At 41.8% G+C, this 21,245-nt stretch overlaps 1 protein-coding gene across 1 annotated transcript in view; it reads left to right on the top strand.

Moving 5' to 3' along the window:
- Positions 1–20,693, top strand: part of jmy (junction mediating and regulatory protein, p53 cofactor) — a 29,138-nt gene extending 8,445 nt beyond the window's left edge. The window contains exons 2-10 of the mRNA XM_062412974.1: positions 1,167–1,340; positions 12,208–12,358; positions 12,587–12,756; positions 13,249–13,414; positions 13,894–14,084; positions 14,191–14,280; positions 15,591–15,686; positions 15,773–16,271; positions 16,747–20,693. Coding sequence (XP_062268958.1) covers positions 1,167–1,340; positions 12,208–12,358; positions 12,587–12,756; positions 13,249–13,414; positions 13,894–14,084; positions 14,191–14,280; positions 15,591–15,686; positions 15,773–16,271; positions 16,747–17,060 — 1,851 coding nt within the window. The 3' untranslated portion in view covers positions 17,061–20,693. The remainder of the gene's footprint in view (positions 1–1,166; positions 1,341–12,207; positions 12,359–12,586; positions 12,757–13,248; positions 13,415–13,893; positions 14,085–14,190; positions 14,281–15,590; positions 15,687–15,772; positions 16,272–16,746) is intronic.
- Positions 20,694–21,245: the final 552 nt, after the last annotated feature.

The following is a 21,245-nucleotide window of genomic DNA, read 5'->3' as shown; positions in this document are numbered from 1 at the left end:
GTGCCAATGTGCCTGCACTCTCATACTCTTTACTGTTGACCATTGAAAATTACTTTAATCAGTAACTACTCTCTCTATTAATTATGTCTTAAAATTGTAATATATTATTAAATAAACAAAAATCTCTTGGTAATATCCTGGAGCACGAGTTGATATGTTGATGTCTTGTTTGGCTTAACCAAAACCCAAATTGTTTTCAGTTAACTGTTATAGACATTTCATAAAACCTTCAAACATTCACACACCGGAGAAGATGGAGCCAATAGACTTTAGAAAGTTTCTGCTTTTCAATCATTAAATCGTTCAATAGGAATCACAGGTCACATATAGGCTGAAAGTGATGAGAGACTGACTGATTAATCAATAAGTTGCTTGTCAACATTTTAAATTGATTTAAGTGTTTCAATCATTTTTTAAGCAAAAATAGTGAAACGATGCCAATTACTTGCAGTTTATTCTCATCAGAGTCAGGATTTGTTGTTAATCTTTGTCATATATCGTAAACTGAAAGTTTTGGGGTTTTGGACTACGCAATTGCATCGACGGACTCTTTTTGGTTTATGGTTCCCCAAGGGTTGAGCGTGTTGCAAAGCAATTCCCCGCCAGAACACTAGATGGAGTAACGTGTTTTGTCGAAGACGACCTTAGAGACGTCTTCTTTCTTCTTCGTTGACTGTTTATTTACATCCGCCAGTCAGTGACGGGTTATACAAGTGGTCATACTTTCGGATCTCGTCTGCCAAATGCTTTTCTATTTGGTCCATATACATTCTTCTAAATCTTCCGTGGTTTCTGCCGGTATTATGGGGAAGGAGACCGGAAACTAGACTCCAGACGGGATGTAGTAAGCAGACCAATCACAGCGTGAGGCTCTCGTCACTTTGTCGTATAGTTAGAAAAATTGGCCGACGCACGCAAGCATGCAAGGGGCTCTTGCGTGCTTGCGCGCCTGCGAAAAATCCAACTATAAATCGGCCTTAACTCTGCAATGTTGTGATGGAGAAGTACTGGAGGTCTAGTCCTAATCTTTGGTTTTTGTCATCTGTTTTATTGGATTTGTAGACAGACAAATATGAAACGACCCCAACCTTGTCAGGTTTGAAGTGGTTCTTTGTCTGCACCAATTTCCCAACCGTGTCTTTTGGTCTCTGTTCGTCTTGTCCCAGGTGTTAGACAAGCACAAAGCCATCGACAGCATGGTGGAGCTGCTGCAGGTGTACCCCGAGGAGGACGAGGCGTATGCAGAGCTGCTGGAGGCAACGACTCAGCTATACCACTACCTGCTTCAGCCTTTCAGGGACATGAGGGAGCTGGCAATGCTGCGCAGACAGCAGATAAAGGTAACACACACACACAGACGCACACACACACACACACACTACCATCTGTTTTAAGGCTTGATTTAAGTAGGTTTAGACCTCGCTGTAGCCTGGTTACTGGTGTGTCCTGGAACGCACTTTGACTTGTGTCATGCTGCCTCTCCGCTACACTGCACTCCACCAGTCACAATGCCGTCTCTTGTGGTTCGAAAAAGCCAAGGTTGGCGCTGGAGAGCGAGCCCTGAACCACTGCACGATGAAGTCCTCCATTGAGCCTGCCCTTCTAAGCCCACTTTAATGACATTAGCATTAGTTGCTGAGGCTACATGTGGTAGAGATGGTGTAGTGGCCGATCCGTGCTTCCATCTAGCTTTGCATCTGGGGGCTGTGGAGGGCAGAGGATCAGCCGGAGAGGCTTTCCCCCCACCCTGCCCAGAGCGGCTTAACAACCAGCATAAGTATTATTACAGCAGCCACTAAACCACTCAGTAATTCTGCAGCCTCAGCACACTCTTCTGTTTTCCACACTCTTTCTCCCCTCCATCGTTGTGGTTTTACTTCATTAGAGGCTTGAAAAGGGAAGTAAATCTGCAGCCTAATCTCTACTGTCTCTGAGCCTTCATAGAGCTGGGTTCAGTGTGAACAATTGCCTGGTCGGGGTCAACAGGTTACAGTCCTGCTTGATTAACGGCCCAGCAGGAGGGAGTGACATACTGCTCATCAAGGTGGTTTCTGAACAAATGCATGTAATGACATTAAAGTACAGTCTGAGAATGGATGGATATTTTCTAGCTACAGATACAAACAACTTATCCAACTGCAAAAATAGACTAAATTATTAAATCAGCATTATTTATATGTTACCCAGAACTCATGGATAATCAAATTACCAGTTTTAGTAGGAGTGGATGTCATTTTTTGTGTTTTAATAAAAAAAAAATTCTAAAAACTAGGAAAACCAGGGATGACATTTCAGAGATGGAAATTCTAAGAAGTTATTTTACCATATAATACTGTTACAAATGCGTTGACGTCTGTTTATTTTATATAATGAAGCCTGCCGAAATGTGGTTAGTCTTTAAACTTTAGCCCATTCATCATATTTGTTTACCTTTATTCCAAAATCCAAAATATCATTCAAGCTATTGCAGCACAGCAGCAGCAACTTTCTAACTGCTGCTGTTTATTTTTTTGGTGCCTTTGTTTCCATTTTGGCAAACATGCAGCATTAACAGATGCCAAATTAGCTTCAAGCAGTTTGTGTTAGCAGATGTACAGACAACTGTCACTGTAATGATTTTACGTAAAAGGATATCTTGAAAACCTGCTGATTATCAGATAAGTTGTGATGATTTGTCTTTTAAGCAAATTTACGGAGGTTTTTTTGCAGTGAACACCAGTACTATCCCTGGATCGGTGATCAAAAACAAATTTACATCAAGTGTGTTCATGTTTGACTTTGTGTTGACTCTGGGAAGACGCAAACTGTGGCCAAGGCATAAGTCTGTGTCCTGTGAGCAGCGATGTTACTGAGCGATGACTGGACACATGTTGTCCATATCTCTGCCACTGTGTCTGTCTTAGACTCGCTGTCATTTGCCCTCTGCTGTGCTGCGAGTACTTTCCCTTCTCTGAGATGCTTTGCTCACACAACATGCTTATCCAGCATTGTGTCACTAACCCGCACAACTGACTGCGTGGGCGTGTTAATGACTGTGTATTATGATGGAATTTGGATTCTTGGGCGGGTGCTGATCTAAGTTTAGAAATATAACACAATGACCAAAATGCATGTAGAACTTTCCCCTGATATCATATGTATACAAAAATCTTGTTATTGTCTATGAATCTCCAACAATGAATTGATCTTACTAACAAGGATTACGTGTGTGTCCAAAGCTTGATATATGTTACTCCTCTGTGCCAGAGCTCCATTGTTTTCCAAAAACTATTAAAAACAGATTAGTGGGCCAAGCTGTTGCTAAATGCTGTATTGGTCTTCCTCAGAATTTGAACTCTGCTCGAGGCCCAAGTTTCAAGATTTACCACCTGCTCCCCTCAGGCCGATCCAACGACTGAAAACAAAGCTGTATGCAAATGAATCCCTGATGCCGGCGGAGGCTGGTGGTTGCTCCCAAACTGATGAGTCAGGGAATCATGAGGGAGACTCTCGGTATGGGACTCAGGACGCAGGATTCTGAAATTTACATGCAGTTTGCATCTTACTTGATGAGGCAAAGTAAAGCTGTGGAAACAAAGTGAGCAGCCGCTGAGTATCAGTTGGTTGCTGTGGAATTACAGCCTGTTCTGTGTTTATCTGTGAGTGCACGTGACACCAAATGAACTGGAGTTAAGGTTAAGTCATCGTTTAGAGGGGTTCACTGTGGACTGAATGTACAAAAATATCTTTGTATCAGGAGTTCATGAAGTGTTTCATAGCTGTGGTAAATTTCAACCCTTTCAGGTTAACCGAGGCTTCACAGTCCACTGTTAGTTATGGCTATAATTAATAGTTATATTCAGTATTGGATCGTCTTCCGATTATTTTCTCTTTTAAATAGCTCATCAATTAATCTTTTGGTCTATAAAATGTCAAATTGAGGTGAAAAATGTCAATATCATAATCAAATTACCTCAACGTTTCAGAAAAGGAAAGAAATTCAGCTTTAAATAGATACAAATTGCAAATTCTCCCACATGAGACTTCTCAGAGGACAAGGTAACGTCTAAAACAACCTGTTTTGTCAGACCAGCTGTTGAAAAATAGAAAAATAAAAAAAGGAGCATGTCATAACAATACAAGATTGGCAGCTACTGATCATTGGGGAGTTTGGCTTTAAAAAATATATCAATTATCAATATAGTTACAAGTTTGATGAAGTGATCAGTTTCTTGTCTGATCTTTGCAGCATTATGGTGATAATTCAGCTGTGTCTTCCTGCAGAGAGGCAGCTTTCTGCTTGACTCGGTTTCAGACATCTCTCTTTAACTGAATCAGTCAATGACCCGGCAGATGGACGGATGAATGAATGAACACCTGAATGAGTCATCAACAAAGGGTGTCAGGTATTTGGTGAATGGTGCATTGTGGGACAGTCCTATTGCATGTCGGTGCGCCGCAGCACCGGTGTCCTGTTGCCTGACGGGTCTGAGTTCTGTCATGAATAAAAAATGTGGTTTCTCTGTGCGAGTCAGTTTGTAACACAGTGAGCTCCAGTTACTGTTTCACATCAACTCCATTATTAAACGGCAGCGGTCGCCATGGTGATCACGTGTGCTATTTTAACATACCCAAGGTGACTTTCTGTTATCAGGCTTCACTGAACCTAACATTGGTCAACCTGGATAAACTGTTCAACGACGCTGGTTGTCGACTCTCTCAGTTAACTCTACTACGAGCACATTCATGTGGAAGAGGCAGCCACATTGTCTGAACCCTGAATCAAGTGTGTTATACAAGTGTGTTATATATGAGAACAAACACTAATATCTGCTGGTAAGTTTGATTACAGAAACAGAAAAAAGGGACATTCAACATGGTGAGATCATCATATGATAAGAGTAAAAAGAAACACATCTTATTAAGTTAAACAAAACTGTTACGAGCTTGTGATACAGAAGTTGTGCAGGATAGACCACTAGTACTTTTTCATTCAGATCCATGAATCAGTCCCTGGGAAATCTTCAAAAATATTAACAGACACTTACATCTACAATGTTGAACAAAAGGAAAACTCCCCTTTGTCTGGAGTCATGCCAAAGTTTAATGGGTTCTTTCTTGGCCCATGTCCCGTCCTTTTACCAAATTTCCTGACAAACCGTTCAATTGTTTCTGTGTCATCCTACTGACAAACAAATAAACAAATGGACAGGGTGAAAAAAATGACCTCCTTGGCAGAGGTACAAAGCAGAAGAAAACAGGAAGAGAATTAATTATCTGTGATAAGTTCAGTGTGACTGAATTAATTTATACTCGTTGGAAACATTAAACAGTGTATGGATCATCTTTCTAATAAAATACATCAGCGGGTTTAGTTTTTATTTCAAATTATCATCACATCAAGTCTCAGGAGTTCTGTTGAGAATCAAAGAATTTGTTCAATGAAATCATTATGAATTTATTTAGTGTTATGAACTCTCCCTAAATTTGTTAGAAGCTTTGTTTAAAAAAAAAAAAAAAAAATCGACACATTGAAAGAAAAGTTATCAAAAAAGACATATCTGCTGCTCCTTATTATTTGTCACTTTATTGTAAACTCTTTTCTTGCTGTCAGGATCCTGTAGATCGATGACTCTGTTTTTCCAGTGATCTAAATGGTCACCATGTGCTGTGTCTTGAAGTTAACCTGCTCTGGAGCAAGTAAACTGTTCAGCATAAGTTACAATGGTGATTTACATCAGTAAGAAGTGCAACAGCTTTGTAGGAATGAAAACCCTGAGTTAAACCCGTATTTATCTGGCTAATCACAAAGCCTGCTTCGTACAGGCCCCGGTAGTGTACGTTCAGCTATGAAGAAAATGTGATTCCTTGTATCACAGGCAGTCTTTCAGACACGCACTGAACTCCAGATAATCTCCCGACATTCTCCAGAGGGACCGTATAGCTGTTTTTCGACCTGTCCTGTGGAGGAACTCTGAAGAATTGGGTCCACACTTTCCCTACAGTCCTCCTCTCACACATGCACAGCGGGAGATTCTCCACTAAGATGTGTTCACAACAGCAAAACGTTTTCAGGTGAGGGATGCTGCAGCAGACAAAGGCGGGATGGAACGTATAATTCCACTACAGAGATCACATGATTTAGTTCACAGCACATCGTCGGCTACTCTCGCAACAACCCTATTGACATCCTCATCTATGACTTCTACTCAATTCACAGAGGTGCTTTAAAACAAATGTCCATCTCAGTTTTGAGTCTATCGCTCATCAACCCCCCCGCTTGCGGACAATCCAGTGGGGATCCCCTGCTGTGTGTTCAAATCGGCCGAGTGGGTGTGATGACGTTTCTAACTCTCCACGCAGGCAAACCAAAAAAACTAAAAAGGCTACAAATATCTTACAAAAGGCTCTGTGCCATACACGTATTTAACACAGAAGAAGATGTCAGGAGAGATTTTGGTGATGAGGTGTGCTGTAAACAAATCCACATGTGATCTCTGCAGCAGAATGAATATGTTACATCCTTCCTCTGTCTCTGCCTCTGCACCACCCCTCATGTGAACGCTCCAGAGATTTCTGTGTTAGCGAAGAATCTCCTGCTGCGTTGTTCATGTGCGAAAGGTAAAACTCCCGGATAAAGTCTGAACCCAATTCTGCGGATACTTTTTAAAACTCTGATACAAGTATAGGGTTGAACCTTTCCATTTTTTGTCAACAAACCTCATTAAAAACCAAAGCCATCAAGGTGTTTTACTTTCCGACTCCTCTTCTCTGTCTGTGGCTCTCACTCCCCTGTCCACTGATTCCTACTAAATAATAAAAAAGTTAATAAGAGATGGTTAAAACTAACATGGTTTTATTTCTTAAAAAGACACAATAATTTCCTTTAGCAGATGGGCACTATTGTTTTCAGGAAACAATGCTCAAAACAAGGAAATGTGGCATCTTTTTCTGCAGTGGATTAATACTCATTTGGTGCAGTGATTAGCTCCACGAGCAGGATGTTATTTTCAGACTCAAGAAAAAGCACAGTGCCAATGTAACCAAGTGTTTATAGATGTTGGAGAACAATGGAGCTCGATGGAACAAGCCGTAGCTATGCGTCAATGGTTTTAACTTGAATCAAGTTATTGGACAACAAGAAAAATTGAGTTTTTTGAAATGTTTCTCACCACCGTTTCTATTTTCAGCTCTGTAGACTCATGGCAGTCGGCTGTTGCAGCTGCCTGATAAAGACTGCCTAGTATCTAAAACTGTGTTACTCACAAAAAGGCTTTTACAGGCTATTTTAACCAAATGAGATAAGGGCCACCATGACGGTGTCCTTGCTGTAATCCCAGCACTTTACCACGGGAACTTGCGTCACTTCTATTCTCAGTGAGTCTGTCACGTCTGTGTTTTGTCACCGGCAGCTGTTAAGCAGAGGTGCTAAAGGAAGTCATTCAATCACTTCTTCAATGCTGCCTCGCGATGAGGAGTCAATAAACAAGCTGCGGGAAAACCTGAAAACACATGTGATGCTTTATTATCCCAAACATTAAGAAAACATGAGGATTCTCCAGTTACCACGCAGATCGGTGTCTCAGCTAAAATACACTTTGAACATGTAGTGTTGTCAGTGACACTTCTCCCTCTTGAGTCTGTCTCACACTGTATGTTAATGAGCAGTAAGGAATGAACAGTGTTTACATTGTGCGGGTCGGGATCAGGTCAGGTTACCAGGTGCCATCAGGAGGCTGCAGCCGAGAGGGAAAGTGACCGATTAGAGACGATAGAGTTCTAAAGATGTTTCTCCATCGTGTCCTTCTGCCTCTAAGGAAGTGACTCACCCACCAGCTTCTTTATCTGTATCTCTCTGAAAGGTGTTCTGCTAAGCAACTAGCTGCGTAGACAATTAGGATAATTACATGTGTTTCCAGCCACTGTGTAATGTATACAAATGTGAAGTGTCACGTTCCAACTAGCTTTAGGCTACTGAACTTTGACAGGAGATGTATATTGCCAAAACAATCGCGTAGATTCCTTCTGCTTTGTTTTAAACCAGTGAATCAGACCATCTATTGCCGACATGTCAGCAGGGACGAAGGGAACAACAACAAAATGCAAAGAGGATGAAGATGCACAGGGTTGGGTCAGATCACTTTGGTTACCGTATACAAATGACATGGCACTTTTTCTAATGAATGATATAATCCACTGAATAACAATATCATTGTATCAGCACCTGATAAAACGTGTTTTACATATTCAGCATTAGTATGTTGGCAAGTTACAAGTTAAACCGTCTGCCATTATTATTCTTATTACTGTGGCGGACACAATAATCTGATGCGTATGGGAGCAAATGAGATCCTAATCGAATTAAATCTCACAGATCAGCACTATGGGGACAATTTGACAGAATCAAACAAAAGTAAAAGAAAAGTGTAAAACCCAGGGTAAGCCTATTCCCTATTTCAAGAGAGGTCGCTGAGAAGGAAACTCGGCTCCATTTGTTTCTTCAGAGTCGAAGGAAACTCGGCTCCATGTGTTTCTTCAGAGTCGAAGTTGAGGTTATTTCACCAGATTTTCTTTTACTTTCACAAACGACATCGGACGTAGACGTTTTCATGTTTTACATTTTTAAGTTGAAGATGAGGGGACACTGCGGTTCCTTCAACCCTCTATCTTACTTCAACACTGCTTCTTTTTTACCTCCCTGCAACACACTGGAACTCTTTTCTAATATACCCAGTACATCAGGCATACTTTTCATTAGTTACTAGCAAAAATCTTCAAAAATTACCATATTGTAAAGACTTAATCAAAATGTATCCTCTTGTAATCCTTGACCCTGCGTCTATAATGTCATCGTATTCTTACAAATGGAAACTGGGCTGATAATAGTTATTTATATTTTGTTATCTAATGATGTAATCCCAATTTAATCTGTTACTACCCACTGCTGGTGTTAAAACAGATGTTTCAACTGCGTCGTAGTGTCAAGACGCGGCTCATCTGCTTGTTGCTCTGTGGCTATGAAGTGTTGGGCCTCCTGTTCGATGGGTTCACATGTGGGTTCAGCTCTTTCACTGCTCTACGTTACTGTACTTACAGCACCATGAGCAGTAAACATATCTGAACAGTGAGATCATAGCTCAAAGGGACTCCGGTTCAATTTCCACTTTAATATAAAACCTTTTGCTCTTGCCTGCTCTCTTTTTGTTTTCTTTCTGATCTCTCCTCCCCCTCTCGCTCACTGTTTCACCCCTTTTTAAAAAGACCCCTCCCTGTTCTTGCCCCTCACGTGCAGACACACACACACACACACACACACACACACACACACACACTCTCTCCCTGGCCAGAGAAGTGGGTATGCTGGCGAACACAAATCAAGTCCTTTGAGTTTTGCTGGCGATTACCACATCCTTGTTTATTTTTGAGGACCTGCACACATCTGTTTAACATTGAGATATTAATGTATGACTCTGTGTGCAGGAGGCCCTGAGCTAAGCTGTGTACATTTTGTTCCTGAAGGTTGTGTGTTTTAGTGAACTCCCAGGACAGAACTCCACGTGGCACAGTTTTTTCACTGTTTCTCACTCTTTTCACACGGCCTGAACTGAGCCAGCGAGCTGTGAGGAGCCTGATTCAGTTTGACCCAGTTGTGCCTCATAACCTCAACATTCCAGCGTGCATTCGGATTTCTTTTGTTTTGTTATCAAAGACTTTTTTTAATGTTTTAAATATTTTATGCCAGCCCAGTAGGACACTAGGCTAGTGTGACTCCTGACGGAAACAAGCACAGGCAAGCCTCACAGTCAAAAGTCGCTTGTAGCACCATCTGCTGCAAGGTGCTGGTATTGCAGAGCAACTGTAGTCAGCGATCTGGACTGGTGGGTTCTCAAATTCAGGTGAGCTGTGGAGGGAGAGAGAGGCTCATGGGCCTGATGGTTTTTTTTAAATCTGGAAGATACTGTGACACGAAGCTCATAGAGGCAACTGAGCTACTTTAAAACTATCAGAGTCTGATTTGTGAATATTGATTCAGAGTAATAACTGGGTTAAGGGAAGTACTGAAACATTTTACTATAGTAATAATACATTTACAGCTATGTACTCAGAGTAATAATGTAGAAATAACACATTCAGTTTTTTTACTTGAGTAAAAGAATATAGGTACTTGCATTTGAATGTGACATCTATTGCACTTCTGTCCTTCCTGGGAGAGGGATCCCTCACTTGTGGCTCTCTCTGAGGTTTTAACATTCTTTTTACCCTGTTAAAAGTTTTTTTTGGTAGTTTTTCCTTATTCTTGTTGAGGGTTAAGGACACAGGACGTCACACCTTGTTAAAGCACTTTGAGACAAATTGTGATTTGTGAATATGGGCTATAAAAGTACAATTTGATTGATAAAGTGAATCCTATACCCTAATGCAACGGCGTACAGTGTCAACTGTACCTATTGTATATTGTGTTTTAAAAAAAAATATATATATATATATATATATATATACACAGACTCGTTAATAAGGAATACTACCAATAATGCCACAGAAAACCCCTTTGTATCGTCGTATTAAATCATGGGTTATTGGTCTCTTCCAAATCCATATCTGGTGTTATTTTAGCAGTGATGCTGCAGGAAATGCGGCATAATGTTTCCTGCCCGCTGTGATTGGATCAATGGACCAATTTCGCTCTCATTATTGATTTAAAAATAAACGCTCCAGCCCTGTCCAGCTCTTCTCGTTCAACAGCTGGTCTCCTGGTACCTCCTCCATAGTCTTGAGACTGCGCTGGGAGACACAGCAAACCTCACGTACGGACGTGTAATGCTGGATGAGCTGGACTACCTGTGCAACCTGATCGGAGTGAAGGTGCCGCCTCATGCTACCAGTAGTGACAAGGACACTAGCAGAACACAAAACCAAATAAGATCATTCAGGAAGGATGAGGAGAGAGACTGTCTGTAGCCACCACATGTAAAACCATTTCCTTTTTGAGAGCTGTTTTGCTTTTGCGTCCATTGCACCTGTTGTCACATTCATTTGCACCAAAGCAGGTGATCAAAGCATCATTTGTGCTTCCTGAAGTTGAACTGACTTGGTGTTTCACTGTGATGTCTTTCCCTTCATTTTTGAGAGCAATGTATGTTCATGCACTGCTATTTTATATTTCAAGGACTAAATGAAACAGTGCTTGTGGTATGTGCAGCAGTTTGGGCATCCCACCAAGTCAGTACTTAATAAACCCCACGTTTGGGACTATGTTTCAGATCTACACACAGATTTTCAGTGATGTTCAGATCAGGTGACTGTTGCAGTTCCAAAAGCTTCAGCTGGTGTTTCTTCAAGTGGTTTAGGTGGATTTTGAGTTCTGCTTTGGATCATTGTCGTGTTCTAGGAGTCGGCCTCTTTTCAGTTACACTTTCTTGATGGATACAGGAGATTCACATTCAGGATTTGTAGATATTTAGTGGAATCCATTTTTCCCTCATATCTGTATAATGTACCCTGTTCTGCACATGTTTACTATTTTCACATTTTTTACGTTTTAACTTGTTTCTGCTCTTGGTAATATAGTTTAGCCAAAACATTTGCAATAGACGTGTATTTTGAGATTCAGTGGGACATTAAGGATATAATGATCTAAAGTGTCCATTAAGATCCCTAAATTTGTTTTGACATGGATGGAAAAAGAGATGCTGAAGAGTTTCAGAACTGGCCCAAGAGTGAATCATCATGTTTTTTTTACTTTTCTTCAGTTCCTAAGTAACTTTGTGATTGTTCTATGTGCATCCATGGACACACTGCAAGCAAGCTGACTTTTAGTGGTGCCAGTTGTCCAAAATAACAAATAAGCAAATAGAAGACAGAAGAAGAAACTGGGCTCAATATCTGCAGCTAACCCAATGAATCCATAACAAGAATATAATCTGTTTGTATCCCCCCAAAACTGAGGGTATGAGTATCTACCGAAGAGAAGACAAAGAATAATGAGTGTGAAAAATCCATTTAAATATAAAGTTTTGTCATGTTTCACACCACGTAGATAGAGTATTGTTTATTTTTCATGTAGACTATCATATGGGGGCACAGTTGTCTTGATCTTGTCTGAGGAAGTCCCACAGTGTGTGTCAGATTTTGAAAGCCCGTAATCTTTACCATAGGCTGTGAGTTAAGAGATTTATACTGACTGAACTTTGTTGACACTGTTCATTTGACCTGTTTTAACACCATCAGATCTCTCTGGAGACGGAGCGGCTGGGTCCTCGTCGGGTGGAAGGCCTGAGGAGGGAGGATGAGGAGTGGCAAAGGAAGGCCCAAGCTGCCGTGCTCTCCATACAGGACCTGACTGTCAAGTTCTTCGAAACCACGTCTCGATCCCAGAAAGGTAAACACAGAAATTGTGGATTTCAAACAGACAGGGACCTGTACAGGACCCTTATCTCTGACCTAATGCCAGTGTTCTCCCAACCTTGCTCCAACAGTATTTTAATCCACAAACCATCTCAGCTATGCAAAGGAACAACTAAATGCTGTTTAGCCAAGAAATGGGTTTCAAGTAACTCAGAGTTATTGTCAAACCCTTGATCCACAATCCTTTGAATCTGTGTTGCAGCTCTGTTTGAGCGGATGCGTGCTGACCAGAAGAAGTTTGGCAAGTCGGCGTGGGCAGCAGCAGTTGAACGCATGGAGCGTCTGCAGTACAATTTCTCTGGAGAAACTCTGCAGCTCATGAGGGCCAAAGAAATCTGCCTGGAGCAGAGGAAACACGGCCTGAAGGAGGAGGTAAGGTGTCAGTCATGTAGACCAAGTTGTGTGTGTTAGTGTCAGATTGTGAAGTTTAAATGGGTTGGTTTTTAAAGAGGTGGCCATGCTCAGTAAGTTAGTAGCCCTAACCCAAAAGCCCCAATGACACCAATGAGAAATGAGGACCTGATAATAGTCATGCTGAAAGAATGACCTCATGGCTCAGACATCCTTTGATGGAGTCCATAACATCCTGGTCTACACCAGTGGAAATGACTCAATGGGAATGACCGCCGGGGTAAAAACATTTCTTTAAAATACTCCCGAACTCCAGTTAACCTTTTCTTAACTACTGTGGTGGAGCTCAGCACTTAGAGAGAACAGCAAAAGTGCATCAAATTCTTTATCCACTGAGCCACTTCTATTAAAACAAATGCACATCAGGTAGAGTTGCAAAGCCCTTTGGAAAATCTGCTAATGTGCTTTTTACTCCTGTGGAAGTGTAACATGATCATGTGTCTGTGACTCTAGATGCAGGGTCTGCAAGGTGGGGAGGACGCCATGCTGCGTCTGGACCAGCTGGAGGCGCTGTACTACGAGTTGCAGATGCAGCTGTATGACATCCAGGCGGAGGTGCTGCGCTGTGAAGAGCTGCTGCTCACCTCTCAGCTGCAGAGTCTGCGCAGGCAGATGACAGGTGAGCACCTGCGTGTACTGAGCTCAGATGCTTTCTGTCTGTGTAGGCAAAAAGAATTCATGTTCATATATTATTATTCCATAAAAAGTTTTTAAGGAACGTGTGAAAATGCTATTTTCCGTTTTTTTCCAGAACCGTCTTCAGGTTGCGTATATCTTGTCCAAAACCCAAAAGTCATGTACCAGAGCAGAGCAGAAAATAACTTTAGGAGATATTTTTGTATATTTGCTTAAAAAATAACTGATTATCATCGTCAACCAAATCTACTTGCTGCAGCATCAAATGAATCATTAATTTGACTTCTACACTCCTGATAAAGACACAAATTAAATAATTTATTGATAATATAACTTTTTTGACCAGTACACATCTCGCAGCTTATAAACGGGTAATTGTTTGGTCACAGGTCACAGCAGCGTTTTGAACTAAGGACCTGTACACGGCAGCGTTTTGACGAATCTCTTCTCATGTTGCACCAGAGCGTCAGGATGAGGTCGTGTACTACGATGCCTTTGAGAGCGCCGACGCCATGAAGGGAGTGGAAGACCCCGCATCGCCGCCCTCTCCCGTCAGGGACGAAGACCTGAGCGTCCTGCAGCAGAGGACGCGGCAGCTCGAGGCTCGCCGGGGTCGCATCACCACCAAGAAACTCTACCTCAAAAACAAGAAGGTCAGCAATGAAGACTGACGATGATGTCGGGGTTTTGCTGCGGGGATATCTGGAGAAAGTGCAGCTGTTTTTATGATCGGTGTTTTATTTATTTTTCCATTCATAGGAAATCTGTATAGTCAATCACAAGCAGAAGATACAGCAGCGAGGCCAAGGTGACCCGGCTGACAGCAGTTCCCCTCAGCCACTGAAGCAGGTAAATCACAGAAGATTCATCATGGAACACACAATACATGAGCCTCTACATATTTACTGCATTGTGAAACAGAAGGGTGTTTTGTGCCAGAGGGTTGAAGCAGGAAGTGTTTGGTTCTGGGATGAACAAGATGAAAACTGTGTCTGTGACCTGACCTCTGCTTTTTGCTATGACTCCATGGAAGGTTCTGTTTTATTTGAAGCTACAGGAGTGAGAGGTTTGATGGAGATCGATCACGGGCAGTAATTCTTTCACATGTTTACAGTGAAGTGGGCTATTGAGTGGGTCATAGGATAGGATCCATGTCTGGTTGTTACAGAAATGCGAAGCCCAGATGCCAGAGGAAAAGTTGACCCAAAAGGTGACACAACTGTCCTTGGTCAAGTAGTGCTGTTGTTTTGCGAGTCAAATACAATTAGAATATAAAAAAATATATATATATACTTTTGCAATTGGTTATTGCAATGCAAATGTTTATTAATAACCTAATGTCGGTGTGCCCTCTAGTGGACAGAACTTATAACAACCACATACATAAGGTGGTAAATAATCAGATTTTTTTAAATTTAAATATTGAAAAAAACAGATTCACGGTTGGTGACATCAGGAGATGTCACCAAAATCGTTTTCAATTCATGTTATGATTTGGCAAATTATCGTTTTAGATGTTGTCATTGTCATTGAGTATCTTGTGAGCCAATAGGCTGTCAGCTGTAAGCACAGAGTCATGTTAAAGGAAAGTCCTGCTCAATGTTGCCAGGGTATTCATTTATTTTCTCTAATAGGCTGAGGCTCATGGACAAATCATTTATTATGAGCATTAATAATTCACACTGCCACTAGACCATTAAATGTGATGAACAGGAAGTACAGTGAGGGAAAAGGTTGGGCCCTTGCTTTGTTGACGTCACTGGGGGTTTGTTGTGTTTTTAATGAGGAACCGCTCACACACAGGGAATATTACACAAGTACAACTCAAACCTGTTTGAACAGTTTTGCTTTCTGACTGATATTCACAACCCTTGTGTGCTGATGTACAGGTGTAGCTGAAGAATTTGCATGAATATAAAAATCCTTTTTCCAGTAGTCCACTTTAAAAAAACAGTGTTAAGAAATCAGGGGGGAAATCTAGGATTTTTTCCTGACCTATACCACATCCCTCCACTAGTGTAATCCGTCCTGTAGTTTTTGTTTAATCCTTCTAACTTTCACACAAGCAAAAAAACAAACCGACGGAAACATCACCTCATTGATTGAGGTATTTAATAACCCCTCCTGAACCCTAAAACAATCTACTGTTTCCTGTCAAGGGAGGCGAATATGAAGCGGACGATGAGGCCAAACAGAATGCCCGGGTGAGTCAGGATCGGCAGAGGACACTGGACAGACTGCGAAGCCTCAATCAGGTGAGAACACTCCGCAGTCTGATGTCCGACTCAAGCAGCCTCCTCTGAGCTGTCATCACCGTTCACTCTGTCTGTTCCCCACACAGCGTTACCCGGGCCAGGTGACTCTGAAGTCCAGCCGGCTGCGTCTGGGTCACAGTCGGAGGAGGGCGGGCCAGCAGCCGGACACGCAGGCAGCCGGCGTTCAGACCTACTGCACCTCCGACCTCCCCCGGCTCTCCGCTCCCCCGACGCCCGACGCCTGCGCCTGCGACGCCGTGTCACTGCCGACGGTTGACCTCAGAAGCCTGGCCTCTTCGCCTCCCTTCCTCTCGCTGCCTCCCCAGTCAGCGGGTCCTCCTCCACCTCCTCCTCCTCCCCCCCCTCCGCCTCCCCCTCCACCGCCTCCTCCCTCGGATCAGCAGCAGGGCGAGGACGGGCACAGGAGCCCTGCAGCAGGCAGTCCGGTGCCGCGACACGAATCCGAACCCTCCTCGCTGCCCCTGGCTCCGTTTTCCCCTCGATTCTTTGACAGCAGCCAGCTGCTGAACGCGAGGACCAAGCTGAAGAAGACGGCCTCGCTCGACTCCTCACAGTGGAGGAGAGGTGAGGACGCAACTCGCAATCCTGACTTTTATGAAACAAAGATATTGTGTTTAGTTTAAACTAATATTGGCGGGGACAGCCAAGGGCACTGACATCCTCAGAAAGTTTGTCAAATACTTATCAAGCAGCCGTCAAAGTTTTGCCTTCCACATTTGTCTCCAGACGTCTGTCCACACTATAAAACCAGAACAACGTCCTGATACTAATACCAAACTGTTTATGCTAAAAAGCAGCACATATTTCCTGGTATATCTCCATATGCAAAATTAAGAAAAGACAAATGTCTCCTCTGATATAGTTTAACTTTATGTCATCATTTCAACTTAATTTCCAAAAATGTTTAAAATGTGTGAATAGAGAGACCGTCTTATTTGCAGCTGATAAAGACTCAATGTAAACCAGCAGTGATTTCAAAGGTTCACTCACACGCTGCCTCTATGTGAAGTCAATCATTTGTCTGTGTGTGTGTCTGCAGCGAGCTCCCCCATGGACGAGGTGCTGGCTTCTCTCAAACGCGGCAGCTTCCACCTGAGGAAGGCCGAGCTGCGCGTCCTGGCACCGGACCCGGACGACGACAGCGAGAACATCCTGGCCCAGATCCGGCAGGGCGTCCGGCTGAAGAAGGTCCGCACCCGGCCGGAGCAGCAGCAGCGTCAGGCCAGGAGCTTCCTCCACTCGGCCGACGCTCTGACCCGCAGCATCCACGAGGCTCTGAGGAGAATCAAGGAGGCCTCGCCCGAGTCAGAGTCCGAGGACGAAGGCCTCCCGTGCACTGACTGGGAAAACTAGTTCCTCAGAAGGATCTTTTTCCTCTTTTTTTTTATTTTGTACTTCTCTCTGTCATGGATGTGTGGAGCCAAAATGAAGAGTTACTGTACAATGGCTGAAGTTAAGCGGACACCTCAGAGTTTCAGCACCCGATGATACCTCGGTGCAATTTGAACAAGAAAACCCTTGATTCACTTTTTTTAAATATCAGACAAGCGGCTCAATTAGTTTCATACTTGTGCGTGTGGTTTGTAGAAGAAGGACCACTAAGGTTGTTGTTGTTTTTTTATGTCGCTGCTGTGGCGTTCTCGGCGAGGACACAACCTCTGACCTCCCGGGGAATCCATCCACATGTCGTACTGTACTGTAGCTTGCTGTGATGGGTTTGTTTGAAGAAGTGAGTATTTTGTCTTTTCTCTTCACCTCTCTCTCTCTCTCACTGTCAAAGCACTCGGACTCACCACCGATACCTTTTCTGTATGATTTTTTACATTACAAACATACAATAGGAAATGTCAGTGCATAAGAAGGCCCAAACATGTACATGTATGCGGGACAAGACCAGAAGTACTGCTGTTTCTCTTTCACACATGAACGACACAGCAGGAGACTCATTTCATGTGTGAAATCAACTTTTCACAACTGACACTTGTTCTAATGGTCTCCGCTAGAGTAAGTGAGTTTCCCAAAATGTTGACCTGTTCCGTTAATTAGTCTGATATGAGAAGTGGAGCCGCACGACAGAAAGTTGCACATTTTGGTTTGTGGGTCCTTTTCGTCACGCCAGAAGCAGCACTGCACTGGTGTATTTGGAGAATTAGCCATAGTCCTTAAAGCATTTTCACTTTTAAAAAAGTCAAAATATGAAACACCTGAGGAAGGTGGTTGTGACAAAGATGCAGCTTATGAGGAAAGTTACATTTAGAGGATCACATTCTTTCTCTGGGTTAGAGCTCAGCATAGGATTGTAAGATTCAGTGCGACCTTTAGTTTACAAATATATAACTTTACTTCCGCAAATAATTAAATGATCCTGGAAAAATACAGACACCAGCAGAACTTGAGCCTGAGAATTGTCACATTCTTAAGTTTTTTTCAGGATGAGAATAATCCACTGATAGTCCCATGGCTACATTGCACAGTGGAACTTCTAATAGGTCATTTATTATATTTTAAAAGGATTTTAAATCTGACAAAATCTCAACAAGCATAGGCCAAAAAAACAACTTACAAACAACCTAGAGCTCAAGTTTACTGAATCCAGGACATTATCTAGACTTTATACTATAGCAAATACATAATGTAGCTGATGGAACTGTAGTGTAAAGTGAGATCCTTCATATGAGGTTATGATCCTAATAACCAGCTTACCTCCCACACTGGATCACACTGAAGCTCAGCACTATATAAATATAGACCACTTACAGCTCATAAGAGTATATATATTATCAGAGACATTTAAATTCATCTTTTCTGAAGCAGCGTAGGAGACATTAGCTCGTCAGCTCGTTTCACTGATGGTTATTCATCCTAAACAACTTTTAAAGTTGCCCAAACACAGTTATAATTGTATTCCCTCTGATGACTAACAAGCTCCACAGTGGTCACCCTTAAGTTACTCTTCAACACATGACCAAAAGGAAACCATCCCAGTAAGCAGTCATAGTAAACTGGTGGAAACTGATAATGAAAACGAGTTTTCTCAACGTTAAATAATTCTTAGAATCGCTCGACAGAAGAGCAGCAGTTATTTTCATAATCAATAGTTTTTCCATGCAAAGACTATTCTCTGGTTTCAGCTTCTCAAACGTAACCATTTCTGTCGATTTGACTGTTTTATACTGTAAATTAAATATATTTAAGCTTCTGACTAATGGGCGGACACAAGGACATTTATAGATGCCACCCGGGCTTTAGGCATTTTTTTTACAATTTTATACAGAAAATCAATTAGTTGAAAAAGGCATTTATGAGGTCTTGAAAAGATCTCCAGGAAGTGGGTAAGTGTTAAAAAGTTTTTTAAAAAGCAATTTAAAAAAATAATTCTTATCGCACATGTACATCACAGACTCCAGATGTGGAGCAGCATTACAAACAAACATGAAACGCACTGGACTGAGTTCATCACCCTCTGCTGGAGCAGCTTCCTGCTCGCCACACCCAACGCTATCGGGATCATACGTGTTGTTTACCTTTTTATTTTGTTTGTGGTTTTTACTCTAATTTTTATTTACCCGAGAGTCTCTCTCTCCATCTCCACTGCCTTGTGTTTTTTTCCACGTTTGCTTTCTTCATAGAGTTGTTTCAGTTTTGCGTGTGTGTGTGTGTGATGTTTTTTTTTTTTTATCATGTATGATCTGTGTCAAACCTGTCTCCAGCTGAAAAACACATGCTCCTGTAGTTAACACGTCAGTAGGCACTGAGCGGCATGGCTTCATTTAAAGAAACAGTTTGACAATAAGGGAAATAAAGGCTCAAGAGTTAAATGAGAAGCATAAACAAATCCAAGGATCCTCTGAACTCACAAATCAACATCCTGTGGTTGGACTATGTCAAACCACATTAAGGAGTTCACCTAAAGAAATAATATTGTTTAGCTTTTATTAATTCTAAAAGGTGATGCAAGTTGTGGCCCCTGTTGTGTATTCACATTTAGACACAATTACAAGCTGCCACAGCCCATCAGCAAATATTCACAAAGAAACAGGGACACAATCTGAAGGGTGTGATGATGAAAGATGTATTTCTCCTCATCTCGTGTTATTTGCCAGGTCTTTTACACGTTGTTATGGTAACCCATTTCTACAACAGCGTGTTAGAGCTATAAAAAACTTTATTACTAAATATTACAGAGCTGAGGTATGGGGTGTCATATTGTGAGGGGGGGAACAAATCTTCTGGCCTCTTGTAAATGAATGACTTTAATGTCGTCATTCAGTTTTTGCTGCTTTAGAATAGAGCCCGGCTAACAGTTTCTATCTGTTGCCAGTCTTTATGCTAAGCTAACTGCCTGCTGACTGAAGTGGTTCTCGATCCTCTCATCTAACTCGACATCAAAGCAGAACGAGTGCGTTTCTCATCCTGCTGAACTTTGTGAAACACACAAGAGTCACTGTTGCCAAGTGTAAAACATCATTCCTACTCAGAGTGTGAGTGTAGTTCCTCTTCTACACACACACACACACACCTTTACTGATATTAAACAGTAGATTACCTGTTTGACCTTCACCTCCTCACACTGCTCTGCTTGCTTTTAATTTTTCCCGCTTTTTGTAGAATCCACGTTGTGACTGGTAGTTTTCCCTCCATCTTTTATTTGGACCTTTATGACCTTATGCATGTGGCCGGTTCATGGACGAAACCCATCACAACATAAGTGCAATAATGAAGATAAAAGTCATTCTATGGATTTTACTGTAACGAAATGTAAATCATGTCAAAAAAAAACTATATCCGCATGCCTAAATGTATTGAAGTATTTATTGAAGCTTCACATTTTAAAGAATTTTTAAAGCGTACAAATGTAAATGTACTTTATAAGCTTTTCTTTTTGTCGCTTTTTTTGTTTCCTATCATGACATTCCTCTCTGCTTTCTATATCCTAGTTATTATATATATATTTTTTGTCCTTTTGAAAAATAAAAATAAAATAAACACCAAAGTATGTTTGAATGTTCTTCACAAAGTCACACTTGATTGGTCTGTGTGTAACCAGCATATAAACACTTAACTGTAGACTTGGGCAGGCGTTAAGTTCCTTCACATTTTTACATTACCGTGGCATAACCTGGAGGAATTCTGAGTTTTAATATGACTGAAATGTTTTAATAGGAAAATAACAATAACAATTCTAAAGCAGAATCGATAATGTGATATCTATTCAATGCACTAGGTTTATTTCAGGGTTTCGAATAATTTTTATTGGCAAATTTTCTCAAAAGCAGCTTCGACCTTTTAACTGTTGTCGTTTCTGTCGCTTCTCTCGCCGCGTCAGAGACAGTGTGGCTGACTCATCCTCTGATGTAACACCACCTGCTGATGTCTGTCACCGTACACTCGACACGTCCAAACTGCTACCCTGCTGACTGGAGGACTTGTTGGTGTTGATCGGCTCTCAGAAACACAAACCTTCTCATAGTGGGTGACATGAATCAATCCAGTCTGAAACTAGAAACCTACACGCGTATGAGTTTTGGGGAAAGAAAT

This window comes from Platichthys flesus, chromosome 19, assembly GCF_949316205.1.
Source record: "Platichthys flesus chromosome 19, fPlaFle2.1, whole genome shotgun sequence".
Lineage (NCBI taxonomy): Eukaryota > Metazoa > Chordata > Actinopteri > Pleuronectiformes > Pleuronectidae > Platichthys > Platichthys flesus.
The sequence above is the reverse complement of the archived record's forward strand: the minus strand, read 5'-3'. Positions and strand labels throughout refer to the sequence as shown.